This window comes from Mercenaria mercenaria, chromosome 10 (genome assembly GCF_021730395.1).
Source record: "Mercenaria mercenaria strain notata chromosome 10, MADL_Memer_1, whole genome shotgun sequence".
Taxonomy (NCBI): Eukaryota; Metazoa; Mollusca; class Bivalvia; order Venerida; family Veneridae; genus Mercenaria; species Mercenaria mercenaria.
This window is the reverse complement of record NC_069370.1, coordinates 31,080,431-31,097,681: the sequence shown is the minus strand read 5'-3', so window position 1 is coordinate 31,097,681 and position 17,251 is coordinate 31,080,431. Positions and strand designations below refer to the sequence as shown.

The window sequence follows — 17,251 nt, the reverse complement described above, 5'->3', positions numbered from 1 at the left end:
AGTCTGGCCATCAATAGTAACTGGTCATTAACTTGCCATTTAGTTTTAAACATGGAATGTATAAACAAATGACAAGTTACAACTAACGCTTCATTTTCAAGCTCAGCTGGGACTGATAACGTTTTGTAAACCTGAGGCCTGCATTTCAGGCGGCCAAAGGAACTAGGCAAACTTGGAATTGTATCTGCTGAAATGAAACAGAATATTTGTAACCTATTTCAGTCAGAGTATAAATACATAGATATAGGTTTGTTGTAACAAGTTTGGTAAAGAGTCATCTAAGAAACATTTCTACCGAAATTCTGTGAAAACTGGCATGCTTAGGCAGACTTGTTTTCTGACGAATCAAATTTCTTTGAATGCTTAAGATCACCAGAGGAACATGTGTGTGATTTTTTTCTCAAGTTTTGTTTAAACTGATTTATAATATGTTGTTGGGAGATATTTTTTTTTTGTATTCTAGCTATGGGGCCATAAAATTTAACGTATAAGGAAATCAAAATAGGAAGGCCCAGTGCCAGCCAAACAATGAAGTACCGGTAGGCCTTTATGTCAAAACATTGAAATATCAACACGCGCTATATTTCTGCAACTAAATTTCAAAAGGAAAACACACACAAACTGTATAACAGTGTTTACTCTCTTTTGTTTTACAAAAATATGAAAACAGAGTCTGAAATTGATAATAATAGTACTAAAAGAGTTAGCGTTTTATATATAATTGCATTTAAAATATTACATATTTATATTGCTTTTTTCTGTTTTTTCTTTAATTATATATCTAACAAAATGGACTGCGAAAAAATCATGCTGTAAAATCAAGGAAGAAGTTTATAGAAAAATGAGCAAAACCTTCATTACATATGCGTATTTAATACTGTGGGAAAATATTGTGCATGTTACATCAGTGTTGTTTTTTTTTCTTATAAAAAGGACATAATTACCCGAGCATATTTTTATAACTGACTTTTGTGAATAAGTTAATAAAATAGCTCTAGCATTTTATACTTTTTATGCGCCGAGTTAAATAATTTGAAACAAATATTGCTTTATCACATGTTAGCTTTATCTGCTGAAATATCGAAATTTCTTTTTTCTTGACCTTTTATCGATAAAGTCAATTCGACCAACGTCCTCGACGTCAACATAATTTATCTGATGACTTATTCAACAAGAGCTCGTCGAACACGAAATGCCCCCCTTGATGCATTCAGTAATTGCACAAGGAACAGAAATTATATGCTCACTGTAAATTAAAGTTCTACCATTCTGGTTTAATCTGACCTTGACCTTCAACCTATTAACCTAACAAGAGATTACAGAGTGATCTTGGCGCCATCCACTGAGCCATTTTCGAATGTTCCAAATTTCAAGGCTAGCTCAAGGTCAAAATCAAGTTCAAATTTCTTTTCGGTACAAAACAATGTGTATGTGGTCCAAATTTGAAAGCTGTGGCTTGAGAAATGTGAAAGCAGGTCACTAGATCAATTTCAAGGTCAAAGTTCATTTCGGTAGACAGAACTATGCATGTGTTTCAAATTTGGAGGCTGTAGCTTGAGAAATGTGAAAGTAAGGTAATAGGTAAAAATCAATGTCAAATTTCAATTCAGAACATAAAAATATGCAAGCGGTCCAAATTTGAAGGCTGTAGCTTGAGAAATGTGAAAATAGGTCACTAGGTCAAAATCAAGGTCAAATTCTATTTCGGAACACAAAACTATGCAAGTGATCCAAATTTGAAGCCTGTACCTTCAGAAATGTGAAAGTAGGTCACTAGGTCAATCTCAAGATCAAAGTTCATTTCAGTACAAAAAACTATGCTTGTGGTTCAAATTTGAAGGCTGTTGCTTGAGAAATGTGAAAGTAGGTCACTAGGTCAAAATCAAGGTCAATTTTTATTTTGGAACAAAAAACTATGCATGTGGTCCAAATTTGAAGCCTGTACCTTCAAAAATGTGAAAGTAGGTCACTAGGTCAATAACAAGGTCAAAGTTTTTTTTGGTACACAAACCTGTGCATGTGGTCCAAATTTGAAGGCTGTAGCTACAGAAATGTGAAAGTAGGTCACTAGGTCAGTAGGTCACTAGGTCAAGATCAAGGTCAACTCATGTGAAGGTTCATCTTGCCACTCAAAACTATACATGTGGTCCAAATTTGAATGATGTAAGTTATGGACATGAAGATTCTAGGTTTTTCCCTATATGAGTCTATATGAACCATATAACCCCTGGGGCGGGGCCATATTTGACCCTAGAGGGATAATTTGAACAAACTTGGTAGAGAACCACTAAATGATGCTACATTACAAAATATCAAAGCCTTGGTCTTTGTGGTTTGGACAAGAAGTTTTTCCCTATATAAGTCTATGTAAACCATGTGACCCCCCAGGGCGGAGCCATATTTGACCCTAGGGGAAAAATTTGAACAATCTTAGTAGAGGACCACTAGATGATGTCATATACAAAATATCAAAGCCCTAGGCCCTGTGGTTTTGGACAAGAGGTTTTTCAAAGTTTTTTTTCCTATATAAGTCTATATAAACCATGTGACCCCCAGGATGGGGCCATATTTGACCCCAGGGAAATAATCTGAACAATCTTGATAGAGGATCACTAGATTTTGCTACATACCAAATATCAAAGCCCTATGCCCTATGGTTTTGGATAAGAAGATCAGAAACCGTTTAACTGTTCCTGGCCAATGCGACCTTGACCTTTGACCTAATGACCTCAAAATCAATAGGGGTCATCTGCTGGTCATGGCCAACCTAACTATCAATTTTCCTGACACTAGGCCCAAAAGTTCTTGAGTTATTGCCTGGAAACCATTTTACTGCTCCTGGTCACTGCGACCTTGACCTTTGACATACTGACCTCAAAATCAATAGGGGTCATCTGCTAGTCATGACCAACCTCCCTATCAACTTTCGTGACCCTAGGCCTAAGCATTCTTGAGATATCATCCGGAAACCGTTTTACTGTTCAGGGTCACTTTGACCTTGACCTTTAACATACTGACCTCAAAATCAATAGGGGTCATCTGCTGGTCATTACCAACCTCCCTATCAACTTTCATGATCCTAGGCCCAAGTGTTCTTGAGTTATCATCCGGAAACCGTTTTAATATTCAGGGTCACTGTGACCTTGACCTTTGACATACAGACCTCAAAATCAATAGGGGTCATCTGCTGGTGATGACCAACCTCCCTATCAACTTTCATGATCCTAGGCCCAAGCGTTCTTGAGTTATCATCCGGAAACGGACTGGTCTACATTCCGACCGACCGACCGACAGACCGACCGACCGACATCTGCAAAACAATATACCCCTCCTTCTTCGAAGGGGGGGGGGGGGCATAATTACCACGACGTCTAACATTATAAAACTGGATTTATTACCATTTTCAAAACAACGTCTTTTTACTGATTACAATTTTCTTAGTCATTCCGACTAATAAACCCTGGGCATTGTTACATTTTTATCGGACTCAATTATGTTTTCGTTCCCCATAAAGGATTGTAGCATGCGTACCATACCAATCTTCAGAAAATAAAGTTGTTATAATATTCTGAAAAGTTACTTGACCTAACGGAACAGACCCTGGAGGGCAAGTTCGAACGTCTACATAAGTCTCCCATTAATAATTGCTCGTAACATTATGCGAAAAGCAGAGAAAAAAACTTACACCAGAGTCGTTTGAAAGGAAAGTCTGATTGGTCTAATTAATTGTTTCAGATATATCTGAATAATCAAAACCGTTATTCACAAGCTTTACAGGAGAGGCCGTTCTCAAATTTTGTTTTTACAAATAAAATGGGTACAATTTATATACATGTACCTCAAAGGCTTTGGAAAGAAAAGAGATGCATGCATTTAAGCTCAATATTATATATTATTTTTGGCCTTAATACAATCTTTTTCACACTACACACACTTCTTTTGTTTTCAACATTGATATTTAATACTTGCCAATGCCCTCTGATGGCAGAGGCTTTTGCAATGTTAATACATGAACGCACAAATGTTCCGGCTCATGAAACAGGTCCGTAATTAGGGACACTGTGCGCGTTTTTTTTATATCTAAATATGACGAATTCGACCTAAAATGAGTATTACCGGAAATATCACAAATATTTACAGGTGTACGTACACTCGGGCCCTGTCCTCCGTAGAGATATTTACATATATAGCTTTGTACAATGAAATGCTGATCCATATACAAAACAATCTACTCTAAATTTAGTATCTGTTTGTTGCATCTTTATGGTAAAAAAAACTAAGAAAATACAATAAAACTAAACATCTACGCCATTGTCATTTTTACCGCTTCATCCGACGCGAGAACATGCTTCAGCTCCGACCGGAAGGTATCGTAATCCTCGTACGACTCCGGTAGCTCCAACATGTTTGAGCAGGTATGAGCTTTTGGTAGTCTCAGTGTCCCAGTTTCTGTCGTAAATTCAATCGTGATCTTTTCACGCGGGATTGATTTTTTTCCAGTTACAAAATGAAGGAATGTCTCGAGTTCCGGTTCCGACATTTCTGTAAGCAGGTCTTTCAAAAACTTTAAGACTCTGCCTTGCCGGCGAGACGGACGTCCGTGGTCCTCTGACGTTTTCAAACGTGCAATAACTCTCTCTGCTGTTGGTTTGAGTGCCCGAAACAGGATTTCTAATGTCTTTAAATGAAAACGAGACCAAAAGTGTTCCAAGTGATTCGGCGGTATGCCTGACCTCATGAGATCAAGCAATGGTCTTGGACGTATACAGATCACATGTCGAGCTAAATTCGTCACGTGGTGCTTAAAATTGTCGGCTGTTATCCTGATGGCATAGTCGTATCTTTCAAACACAGTCATTAGCTCATCTGTTTGGTCTGTTGTTAAACTGTCAAAGTTGTTTATTCCTGTTGTAACCAAACTACGGTCATGGTCGTCAAGAAAGTAGAGAAAATCTTCCAACAAAATGTCTGCAGAAACGTCCGTTGTTTCATAAATCATAGCAATAATAGTGCTTTTGCATATCGGTATCGGGAATGCTTTCATGACGGCAATGGAATGGGATAAAATCCGTCCTAGAACCCGGTACTTTGAATCATCGGTGAATCTATGAGGTGGAAGGTACGGCACCACCGATTCGCAGCCTATGAAGAATTCTTCTTGAGCACGGGACCAGAATGTGGTGTACATATCGTAGGTGACGCCGCCGCAGTCCATGCCTTCCTCGCCAACAAAGCTTACAGTAACGCGAGATATCGCGAGACTCTCTTCTGTGTAATAAGCAATTAAATTCTCTACAATATTGTCTCTTGATACTTGCAATGGTATGACGTCATGACCAAGGTGCTTGTGGTGTCGTTCAAGTACTGCAAAACGTAACGTTGAAATTTTGCTTAAATTTAGAATAATTGTTAAACAAAACATGACCGAGCTAGAGCTAGAAGATAGTCTGTTATGGTGGTCGAATTTGATGTTGAGCGAAGAAGAGTAAATAAGTAAACAAATAAGATAAAACATCTATTTTAAGTTGAAGGATTTTTTCCTTCATCGTATTCTGAAACATATTATTGCAAAGTGCTCGCACATGTACTTACTAGTACTTAATTAACGTTTTTGTATTTTTCATCGGGTATGAATGGAGCTTGATATGCTTAAAGGACGCTCTGGCCGAAGGAGGCGCATTTTGACTTGGAATTTTGAAGTGCAGAATTACCAATGTCATATTTAAAAGCCACTGTTATTTTATCAGGCTGATTAGCTAATTGAAAGAAAAAAAAAACATACACGATTCAACTTCTTTGAGTAACGCTACGTCACTGTCATTTGAGGCTGTTGGAGCACCCCCTACAGCCCCCTGTGGTTCCGCATCAGCTTGATCGGAAACACCTGCTTGATAAGAAACATTTTCTACGCCGCCAGCTCCTAAAATGCAACATTAGGTAAACCTAATTTCTGATTTCATTACCAAATTTAATAATATATTGACATTTGATTCATTACAATAAAACAATTTTATCATTGTCGTTTGTGTGTTGTACCATCTAAATGAAGTAATGGCACCCGGCCGGATGCTTCGAAACTTTCTGAAGATACACTGAATGAGGTTCAGGTTAAATGTTTCTTTTTTTAGTCCCCACCGGGGATTACAGGAATGCCCTACGTCCGTCCGTCCGTCCATCCGTCTGTCCGCAAAGTTTGATCTTGCAGTTACTAAAAATGTATTCAAGCTAGGTTCATAAAACTTGGTAGGAGAATAAAGGGCAAACTTATGCTTGAAGCTCATAGGTCAATGTCACTACTGAAGTTCATGTAAAAATTGTTTCCGCTCCATAACTTTTATATGCATCGGCCACATCGGTGAATTATCTTAGTGCTAAACATAAATGTTCCCTATGATGAGACAATGTGTCAACACATGATCTATGCTTGTCGCTGAAAGATCAAGGTCACTGTTTAAGGTCAAGTACAAACTTGTTTCCACTGTATAACTTTTATTTACATTGAAGGATTTCTTACCACTACACGCAAATATTCCCCGTGACCAGACAATATGTCGAATGTATGGCCCATGCTTGGTGGTCAAAGGTCAAGGTCACTATTGAAATTAAAGTAAAACGCTGTTTTGTTCCTTAGCTTCTAAATGACTTGAATCATTTTTATTTACACTCACACACATGTTCCCTATAACTAGATGATGGTGTTGCTTTCATGACCCCATAGGCGTAGGAGCAGGGGGGGGGGGGGGGGGGGGGGCCAGGCTCCCCCAAAGCTAGGAGACGGGGGGGCCAAAGTATAGTTTGGCCCCCCGAATATTTTGGAAAAGAAATAAAAATTGCAGTCTAATATAACATTTACTTAGCATCATATAATTCTTTTCAACCTGATTTCTGATTTGCATTTGGCCTTCCCTTTTATTCTGACTTGTCTCTTTCCGTAGTGTGAGTACTGAAATCTGTACGCGCCACGCCAAGAATTGTTAAGATTTTATAAAAATAATATATCATTGAACGCAATCACTACAGTTCCGGTTTGAGCGTCTGCAAAATCAATGTAGGCCTAACTATTAAGCCTGTTTACGCATGTAAACGTTATGTATTTTTTTTTTGTTTTTCATTGTCCATTCAAGGGAAATGATATTTCCACAACTTTATACCACAATTAGACAAATGCAGTGCTAATTGATTGTATGTCCAGGGCTTCAACAGAAGAATGTAAAAAATGGCACACTTAATTAGAACAATACATAATATGACTGATTAAGACAGTTCAGTGCCTAGTCGTATGTGTATCATCAGAGTAACTCAATGATTGCTAAAACATAAAGATTTGAGGGGCCTATGGCCCAATTAATCCCTGTACAAGGCTTTGTGGCTTTGTCACGAATAATGCACCGAGGATACCTTGCCGCTAACTGCCCCCCCCCCACAAACCGCCGGTCAAAAAGGTTTGCCCACCCCCCTCCTCCCAAGTTAAACTCGCTCCTACGCCCATGGGCCCATGCCTATCAGTCAGGTATCAAAGTTGCAACTGAAGGTCAAGTATAAAGGTTTATGCTCGATAACTTTTAATTGCATTGAAGGATTTTTTTTTATTCTACTCAGAACCTAAGGCATAAACAACACCTTTCTAAAACATGCAGATTTGGTAGGTCCGTCCACAAATGATCCAGTTTCCTTGCAAACGACTTCAGTGTGGTTGAGTAACACTGTTGCCAACAACGACAAGGGACGAACGCTAACAAGTTTTCCACCGGCAGGGGATTTCTGTAATGCCAGTGGAATACTCGGTCAGGTGCTTTTTTAATATTCAGGGCTTTTTAATATTCAGGGCTTATGAATGAAAATGAATAAGTAGTCGTAAAACAGGTGATATAAATACAAGTCAACAATTTTTAATGCCTAAAACAATCGCTCTCCAAGATGGTTCGTCTCCCCAATGCAAATAAATGAGCCGCACCATGATAAAACCAACATAGTGTGTTTGCGACCAGCAACGATCCAGACCAGCCTGCGCACCCGCGCAGTCTGGTCAGGATCCATGCTGTTCGCTTACGGTTTTTCTAATTGCAACAGGCTTTGTAGGCGAACAGCATGGATCCTGACCAGACTGCGTGGATGCGCAGGCTGGTCTGGATCCATGCTGGTCGCAAACGCACTATGTTGGCTTTCTCATGGTGTGGCTCAAATGATCAAAAATAACGTTCGAACGAACCTGCGTTTTGTGTGTTGTAAAGTTCAAAATTCTGTCTTGACTCTTCAATAGCAATACGTTCTAAGGCTTGCTGTACATCGGATGTACGTGATTCACGTGCTGGTCTCACTAAAAATAAATTGAGAAAATCAGAGCAGCAAATACATGTGATTTTGTAAGTATAATATATACTTTTTCATGTTATAACAAATGCTTAAAGACGCGCCACAGAATAACTGAAATCTTTTGCATTTCCATGATGGTAATTTGCATAAAAAATATGAGAAATACACGTATCTACTAACAAATTGACTGTAATATATTATTAGGCCAAAACAATGTGTTTAATGTCCAAGCATTTTATTGAATGGTTGTAGCATTATGTATGCATTGTTTTTGATATATTAAGCTGAGTTTAGACTACAGTTTGTTTCTTCAGGGAATGATACACATGTAGTTATTTATCTTTTTTAAATCTATACTGAAAAGAAATTGACTCAGTAAGACTGCAGATGAAGTTATAAAAGCACATTAATTCAGGGAGGGCCTAAATTGTCAACCAGTCATCATGCAATATAGCTGTATTATACCAGTATTATTAGAATGACTTTTACGAAGTTCATGTGGGAGGCAAAAGTAGGTCACTAGGTTGTAGTGGGGCTTTAATCCCTAGACCAGAAGCGTTTAAGTATCCAGTTTGATTTTCCTACACAGCTACACTTCGCATGAACATTTGTATGTCATTCCCAGCTTTTGATATACTTGAACTGGCATATCATAGTAGGTTGCCCCCTTGAAAGTAGTCCCGATTATCAATATTGGTTGCTCGGCTGATTAATTTATAGTGAAACAATATTCAATGCTAAATTTCAATTATTTCTTTTAATTTGTGAATATTTTAGCAGTTATTACAGTATACATCAGCTGTCTCTCCTCTTCAATTTAATGTAAAAGTATTTATTCTACCCGAATATTTTTTTGCATCACTTACATTAATTTAAGCATATAGTGAAAATCACTAAAATTTAAAATTTCCTTCACTTTAGATGCAAATAAATCATGTTTTCCCAAATATGACAACTTATTAGCATATATGTAGGTGTTCTAACCTATATGAACAGTATGATAATATATGTACAATAAGGTAAGATTCTTGCTTCCATTTAACGTCAAAGTTTGTCAAGAAACTACACTGGTGGATTTCTTAAAGCTCTAATTGTAAGTTACAAGGAGTTGATTTACAGAACCACACATACTATACCAACAATTGACAATTTAACCCAAGGATATGAAACGATAGAGTTCATAATTGTCTCATTAGAGAATTAGAAAAAAAAGAACATAAAAAGAAACATAATAGAACAGAACAGAACAGAACAGAACAGAGCTTCTATTTCACTCAGCTGTTTTACACCCCAGTTACACACAACCATCGGTGATTGATCGGGGATTTTTTAGGAGTGAACCGATGACAACGTATTTAACATCGATATCACCTATTGGTCACCTGTTTTCCACCTATCAACTGCTATTGGGAAAAGATAAGTTATATCGGTGAAAAAATACCGATTGGAATTTTTAAACATGTTTAAAATTCTCGATCGGTGAAATTATTTTACAAATTGCCGATTGACAACCTGTCTACAACCGATATCACCGATGAGCCACCGATAGGCAACCGATCAACAAATACTTACCACCGATAGAAGAAAGATGAAAATTAAAATGCGACATTTCGTCGGTTTTGATTGGTGGTTAACAGGGATTCAATCTGTGATCAATCGATTGCCGCCATCGTGTCATCGGTGGGTTTAATTTGTAAGTGGCCAATCGGTATTCATACGTACTCATCGGCTGTTGATCGGTTGCCGGACGCTTTTGATCGGTGACCAGTCATATTTTGTGAGTGGTTAATCGGTGGCTAGTCGGAGACAGGGCGGCGTTCGATTGGTGATGTAGGGTGTTGCTCGGTATTATATAGGCCGTCGCCAGTAGTTTTGCTCCAGTTTCTGTAGTAGTTAAATCCGCGCCACATTGGACTGAAATTCTCTGACAATGCTTGTAAAAAAGAAATTTAAGAAATCCGACAAAGGCACTCCCCCATGACTGCCTGTGTTTACCGTCAAGAGCTCCACATGCATGAGGAACATTCCACCTCCTTTCAAACTCTTCAGCTATGGGCCTCCATTCTTCAGGTGTATTGGGGATAGGGATGACCTCTTCGCTGTATGATTGTACTATAGCCTCGCAGACTTCTGGGATAAAGAGGGAAATTGTTGTCCTAGCCACCCTGAAATCATAAGAGAGGGAAGGGTATGAATCCCCTGCTGCTAGGTGCCGTAGTGTTACCGCCAGCTTCAATCCGGGATCTAGGGCTTTTCTCCAGTGGGTGTCCGACTTCTGAAGTCTGGGCGCGAGGCGTTGCAGAAGCTCGTCGAACATTTCCGGTGTCATCCTCATATAGTTCTTGAAGGAGCTGGTGTCCCCTTCCCGGGCCTGGTCCACCATCTCCTTTGTCTCCTTCGGCGGCGTCTATGAACAGCTATGGGCTGCTGAACGAGTTGAATAGCATGTCTGACATTGAGAATTGCCTGCTGCTGCAACATGACACCAAATTGCTGGATGGCTCTGCCATTCTCCATGATGTTATTCAGTCAAGCACTCCGCTGCAAATGATTCATCGGTTCTCATCACTTAAACTTGTTGTTTTAGTAAAAGAACCGACAGCAACCTATATCAAGAGATTTGCAAGCTATTAATTACCGATATCGCCGATCGTACAAAGATAATCACATATGAATCACCTGCCATATCAGATGGAAAGTGTTTAACCACTGATGACTAGCTATCAAACACCGATTAATCAGCGGTACGACCGATTTAGCTCAGATTTGCTCCGATTTACAAACGATAAAAACCGATAGTATTTTAGCATTTTTATCGATGAAAACATCCTTATCACCGATCCAACACCGTTTGAGTAACTTCCGGCCACCTACCAGCAACACATGAAACGTTTTTTAACAGATTGGACAGTTGTCCATCACCGATGGCCGATTACACAGAAAACCAGAACTAAACTCACGCATGACAACCGATCAAAACAGCGAGTAAAATGACCGATTGGGGACCGACCTTGTGTGTAACTGGGCCATAATAGGAAATACAACCATGGAGTTTGAGAACTATACGAATCAACATAAATTACATTAGTTCCGACATAAAATTAAATATTTTTGGAGTGTTGAAAACTTTTGACAATAGAACAAGAGTCAGACTCAATAGTGTCTTATTAGCAATTGAAAGTGGGGATATTGGTACATTTATTTAAAAGATACATGAATTCCACAGCTGCACAAAGCAGAGGAAAATAACGGACACGAAATATCATGTCTGTTTGAGCAAGGAAAAAGCCAAGTCGTTAAAAATAGCAAGCTTTTCATGAATGTATCTAGACCTAAGTACGACCAACATTTTTCACACGGTGTTTTCGTGGAAAGCATGCAAAATACTCACCTTTACAGGTAAGGAAACTTTACACAGGTAAATTTTATTTCATGACTGAACTGTAAAATCAGTACGCACAGCTATATAAATGGCACTTTAGATTTACTGTATATCCTCCTTTATACAATAAACTCAAGTCAAACTTTCACACTATTAAATAAGTAGACAGAATGAATTTTATGACTCAGCCAGATTTTCTAAAAGGTTTATGATACAGAAAATCAACAGATTCATGAATTAAAAAGTTTCCTTCTTTCCTCTATGTATAAACATTGACTTTTACGGAAAAGCTTGCAGTTTTCAGTTATCTAACAATACAGCATCAAGTCTAGTTAAAATTGGTAACCAGTCAAAAGTTTGTTCAACTGCGCGCTTCATAAATTGGTATCGCAAATGTCTATGTCAGATACCATATCGCTTAGTTTATTCTTTTTTTATCATGTTTAAACCCATGAAATTGAATTTTAGCTGATGTAAATAGAAACAATCCATTCAGAGGGAACTGCTTATCAAGGGAGAGAATACTCGATATTAACTATGGTTATATCATCAACAAATGAATGATATAATATCATTACAAGTTTACATACATCCGTCAGCTAGAGCAGGAACTTCGTCACTTCGACGTCTCCGTCTCCTGTCTGGTGCGAAAATGTCGTCAAGCCCGCCAATATCTCGTCTGCTGTGGTTTATAGCGCGTTCCAGGTCAGAATCAGAGTCTGAGTCAGAGCTTGGCAGTATATCTGAAAAACGGGTATAATATTATGGCACGGCAGTCAAGTTGTAATATCCTTGGTGCTCGATCCAGAGGTCAGGGATTCGGATCCCGGTCCAAGCACTCTAAAGTTCTGTGATACTCTTGAGTGTCTCCCAACCAACTCAGAGGCCAGTATTGGTTCCGGCTTTGCATGTATCGGTGCTATACACCAGGCACGTTAAAGAACCAGACTCTCTATTCACGAAGAGCAAGGCTAAGTTAGCCAGACAAGCCTGTTTATAACGGATTTCTCTGGGCTTTTTCTCGCTCTGTCCCTCTAGTCAGATAGGTCTGTCTGTCTGTACAAGAAGAGGGTGAATTTGCGCCCTGAATGGCTGCCTTTGTACTGCTGGTAAGTCAAGTTTTAAACTGATTGTTGTTTTAAATCCATAGTATACGCACTATCATAACGATGAAAATAAATATAGAAAGCATTTTGTTTTGTAAATATATTCCCGGAAAGAAATATTTGCACAAATTTCAGTATCATAATTAAGCTGAAATAAATTTCAAAAATACGTAATTGTATATACGTACTACGTCAGCACAGATATACACTCACCTGCGCAACATCGGCAACACTTTCTAAAGCATCCGCAACATCTTATTACTTTTTTCTTCACATGCCTCCGACTGTAAAACAATAAAGAAGATACATACGTGGCTAGAGCACGGTATACGAGGAGAGAAATTTAGACTAAAACAGATTTTTTTTTCAATTTACACGAAAACTCCATGCGAATGAAATTTTGTGAGACAGGTGTAGGAATGATAATACCCATAATATATTGTTTCAGAATCTGTTACTGAAGACTTTATCTCCACAGATACATGGTAACTTTACATTCGCAATACACCTTTGAAGAATTTACTGACTTTTTAACAGCAGTTTTATGCCATCATCCGTATGAAAATAAACATAACACTGAACCATTAACACAATATATATTAAAATGGTCAGGACATCAAGATCTGTATAAGGCAGCAGACAAAGCCATATGTAAATAAATTATATTAGTATAATATGAAAGACACTCACGCTACAACCATTGTAATTACGAAGACGAACACTGTACTAGTCACTGGAAATAGAAATACATTTGTAAATACACAAACATTTTGAATGCTAATTGATAATCCTTAATAAATCATATATCAACGATTAGATAGCGGCACAGTTCACACATATCATGGAGATAGACTTGTCTATGGTCAAATATATCACAGAGACAAATTGTCAATGGTCACATGTAATATCACATGGACAGCCATCGTTTATGGTCAAATATGACAGGGGGACATTATCATTGGTCACATATATCATGAAAAGTCATTGTCCATGGTCACACATATTATATGGAAGGCCGTAGTCAGCCATAGTCATATATACCACGGTAAGATATTGTCTATATTCACAAAGTACATGGATAGCTGTACTGAATCCTTGGAAACAGATATTGACCATGTTATATATACCATGCAGACATTGTTCATGGTCGCATATTCATAGAAAATACTGACCATGATCACTTGGGTTTTGGCAAGTTCTCTGGGTTTCCCCCGAAAATCATAGCCCGGCTACCAAAGACATACCAAGACCACGATTAAATATAAAGCGTCATTCAGCGGAAAAAATAAATAATTGCATTGGCAAAGAAGCAGTTATTGCAGTGAAAATAAGAACGCAAATGAGAAAAAAACAGGGGAGAATTTTTTACCGTGAAAGCCGTTACGAGACCACAAATATAAGACTAATTTGTAATTACCTGAAAAGCATATTCCAATTACAAGAGCTCTGAAAGTTGGATCGCCGAGTCCATCATCTGAACTTGCTTTTGATACTCCTAATTCTGAGCCTACAGAAGAAATATAATATAATACTTTAGATATGAAAGAAAAAAAAAAGATGGAAAACCACAATAGATTTACATGAATTTCTACCTTCTAAACAAGTTTGATGGCATCGTTTTAATAATAAACATTTGCACATTGTCTTGGAAAGCAAGAAATATTAAGTGTTGTCTTGTATTTGCTCCTCCCTTCTTACCCCCTTCAATAAATCGGCATCAGCCAAATTTAGAAGCCATATATTTGTAAAAAACTTTGAAGAAACAATTACATCAAATGAAATAAACCCTTACATATCGTGTTTGGCAAGAAACCTAAACTGTAGTCAGATATCTGCGATTGTTCCCGCACTCTACAATAAATTGGCAAGAGTGTTTTGCTACAGTCTATATTGGAGATGTAAGCTGCTGTCCCATTGGTTGACAGGTTGTAACCTGGCGCCCCTCCTGGCCAGTCATCTTTGGAAGGAACGATCCAGTTTGTCGACATATTAGGCGAGTAGAAAAGTGGAGCAGCGGAACCGGAAACAGCGTCACATACTACACTTCCGGACATTTTAGTTCCCGAGACTTTCCACGTGGTGGTATTTCTAATTTCTTTTACCACTGGTTTTCCTGTTATTATAAAACTGACACATTTATTTGTTAATAATGATGGTAATAATAATATTTTCTTGTTATTAAATGCCTTTGAAAAATAGGAAAGATGATGATGAAGCAGTCAATAATTCTTTAAAACAATAAGTATGCATCATTTTACTTAAAGTCAAATTGAATGGACATGAAATGTTTACCTAGTACAACAATTGTTATACCCATCCGCCTTGTGGCGCCACTAGAAATGCTGTATTCGCAGACGTAAGTGCCGTTGTCATGCCTCTGAATAGTCTGTATTTCTGCCGAGAAGTTTCTCTGCAGAACATTCCCAGTGTAATTGATTCCAACAGCCTGGGTGATCACACTGTTGTTACTAGGGTCAACTTCCAGTAAAGTGTGGTTAGACTGGAGTAAATACAGTCGTATGTTTTTTGATGTGCTAATCGAACTCGGCAGTGTATATTGCAAGGCATGACTCGAACCCGGTAGCTGGACGCTTGACGTATGATTGTTTAAAACTGAAAAGTAATTAAATTAAGCCAAAGTAGTAAATAGTGCATTGCAGAAATTCCATTTCTTTTCAAGTTATTTGTGCAAATTTTGAAGAAAGAAAAAAGGTTGTAAACGACAAAAAAAACTAACGTTATATTCCCCTTTTTGAAATGATCTTATAGCTAGGTTGATCCCGACTCCGTAGGAAGAATTAAATTAGTTTAAATTTCTTTGCAGTTAAGCGGTACAGTTAGACACTTCGGCATTCATGGACAATATATATCCCATTATTTAATTTCTTAAGATAAACATTTTCAGTTAGAGCAATCGCTTAAGTCTTACCAGTTAACGTTGTTACTGACTTGTTGCCATAGAAACCACATTTCCAAATGTCATTTATATCATCCGAAGAAAATTCTCTGGGCAACTTTAGACTGAATGTTGAAACATTGCCTTTTGTGCTGCAACCCCATGACACATCTGATTGGTCTGTGTTGTTATGATACCAGAGTTCACAGGAAGGTCCTATTCTTACCATGAGACCGGAAGTGGCAGAGAAGTAGATGGACGCTCCGCTCGGTAAATTCTCGGTGTAACAACACATGAAGAACGGCGTACCTAGCACCGGTGCCTTACATGTGGAAATTTGAACACCAGTCCATGAGGTAATAGCTGAATAAATACGCAAGCTTGACAAAATCATTCAAACTTGATTATAAAGTTATATTGTTATACATATTAAAAAGCTACTCATTCGTATCCATATCAGACAAAACAATGTTTGATACAGACTTAAATAATTTGTTAATCTAAAGTTTCGCGTTGAAAAAACAAACAAGCAAATATTTAAATGCTGTTTAAAAAAGCTTTATCTTATACTGCGTTCACATAACCCACTCCACCATATATGTTTTAACAGGTCACAGTCTAGAAAAATATGCTAAAATGTGTTTTAAAATCCTATTTTTCCCACAAAGACCGCAATTGTGTGAAATGTTTTTAAAGGTCTATGCATTGTGTTCAAATATGACAAGCTGAAAAAATATATATAACTGCCTCTACCTTTTATCTGCGTTAAGTCTATTTGAATGCTACATTGTTAAAACTTGGACAAGATTCCAGGAACACTGATTAATTACGAATACCCTAAACATAAACTTGAAAAGAAAAATGATTAAAAGTATTAACTTGTTGGAAAGATAATCATTATAAGAATCTGTCGGGTAATCAGATCAGGAGGAGTGTTTGTGCAACATCAATTAGAAATAATCAAATTTTAATTGAGCGGTCGTCAAGCGACTATTCACCGAAATAGAGGGAAAGAATGTGCATCGTAACTTACATTGTGCCGTTCCCAACATTACCAGAGCCGCGTACAATAACTTAACATTGCACTCCATTGCTTTTGGCTGTTAAGTCAATGGATAATCCTACTTTCGGTTTCAAATTTTCTACTTTCGATTTCAAATTTAATATGAGTTGTGTTATCAAAAACTTAAGCACATGCGATAAAAAAATGCTAACTATCCAAAATTTAATAGCACAATCAACAACTGCTCTATACATATAATTCGATATAAATTAACATTTTGATAACTTGAATATCCATTTTGTAATTTTGATAAAAAAATATGCAGGAGAAACCCATTTCTAAATATATATTCAAGTCATGCGCGTGGTGGATTTTGGTATTTTGTCCCAAAAATTAAAAGGCAAGAGGAAGAGATGTTTGTTGTCGGTTACACCGGGCAGTGATATGACCAGATTTAGGTCATGCTACGCCAATGTATTTTCCATAGGACTACAGCGGGCTTCCATGATTTTCCTATGTACAGCAACTCTCTTGTTTCAACTAAATTGTGA

General features: G+C 37.7%; 1 protein-coding gene across 1 annotated transcript; it reads right to left on the bottom strand.

The window, feature by feature from the left end:
* Positions 1-619: 619 nt before the first annotated feature.
* LOC123559520 (uncharacterized) lies at positions 620-17,017 on the bottom strand. Its single transcript, XM_045351414.2, has 11 exons — positions 16,731-17,017; positions 15,731-16,060; positions 15,094-15,414; positions 14,594-14,914; positions 14,219-14,308; positions 13,492-13,534; positions 13,015-13,085; positions 12,286-12,438; positions 8,210-8,317; positions 5,783-5,920; positions 620-5,364 (listed from the first exon to the last, which is right to left on the bottom strand). Exons 1-11 carry the CDS (start codon positions 16,786-16,788, stop codon positions 4,304-4,306), a joined length of 2,694 nt encoding a protein of 897 aa, XP_045207349.2. The 5' UTR covers positions 16,789-17,017; the 3' UTR covers positions 620-4,303.
* Between the last annotated feature and the right edge of the window lie 234 nt (positions 17,018-17,251).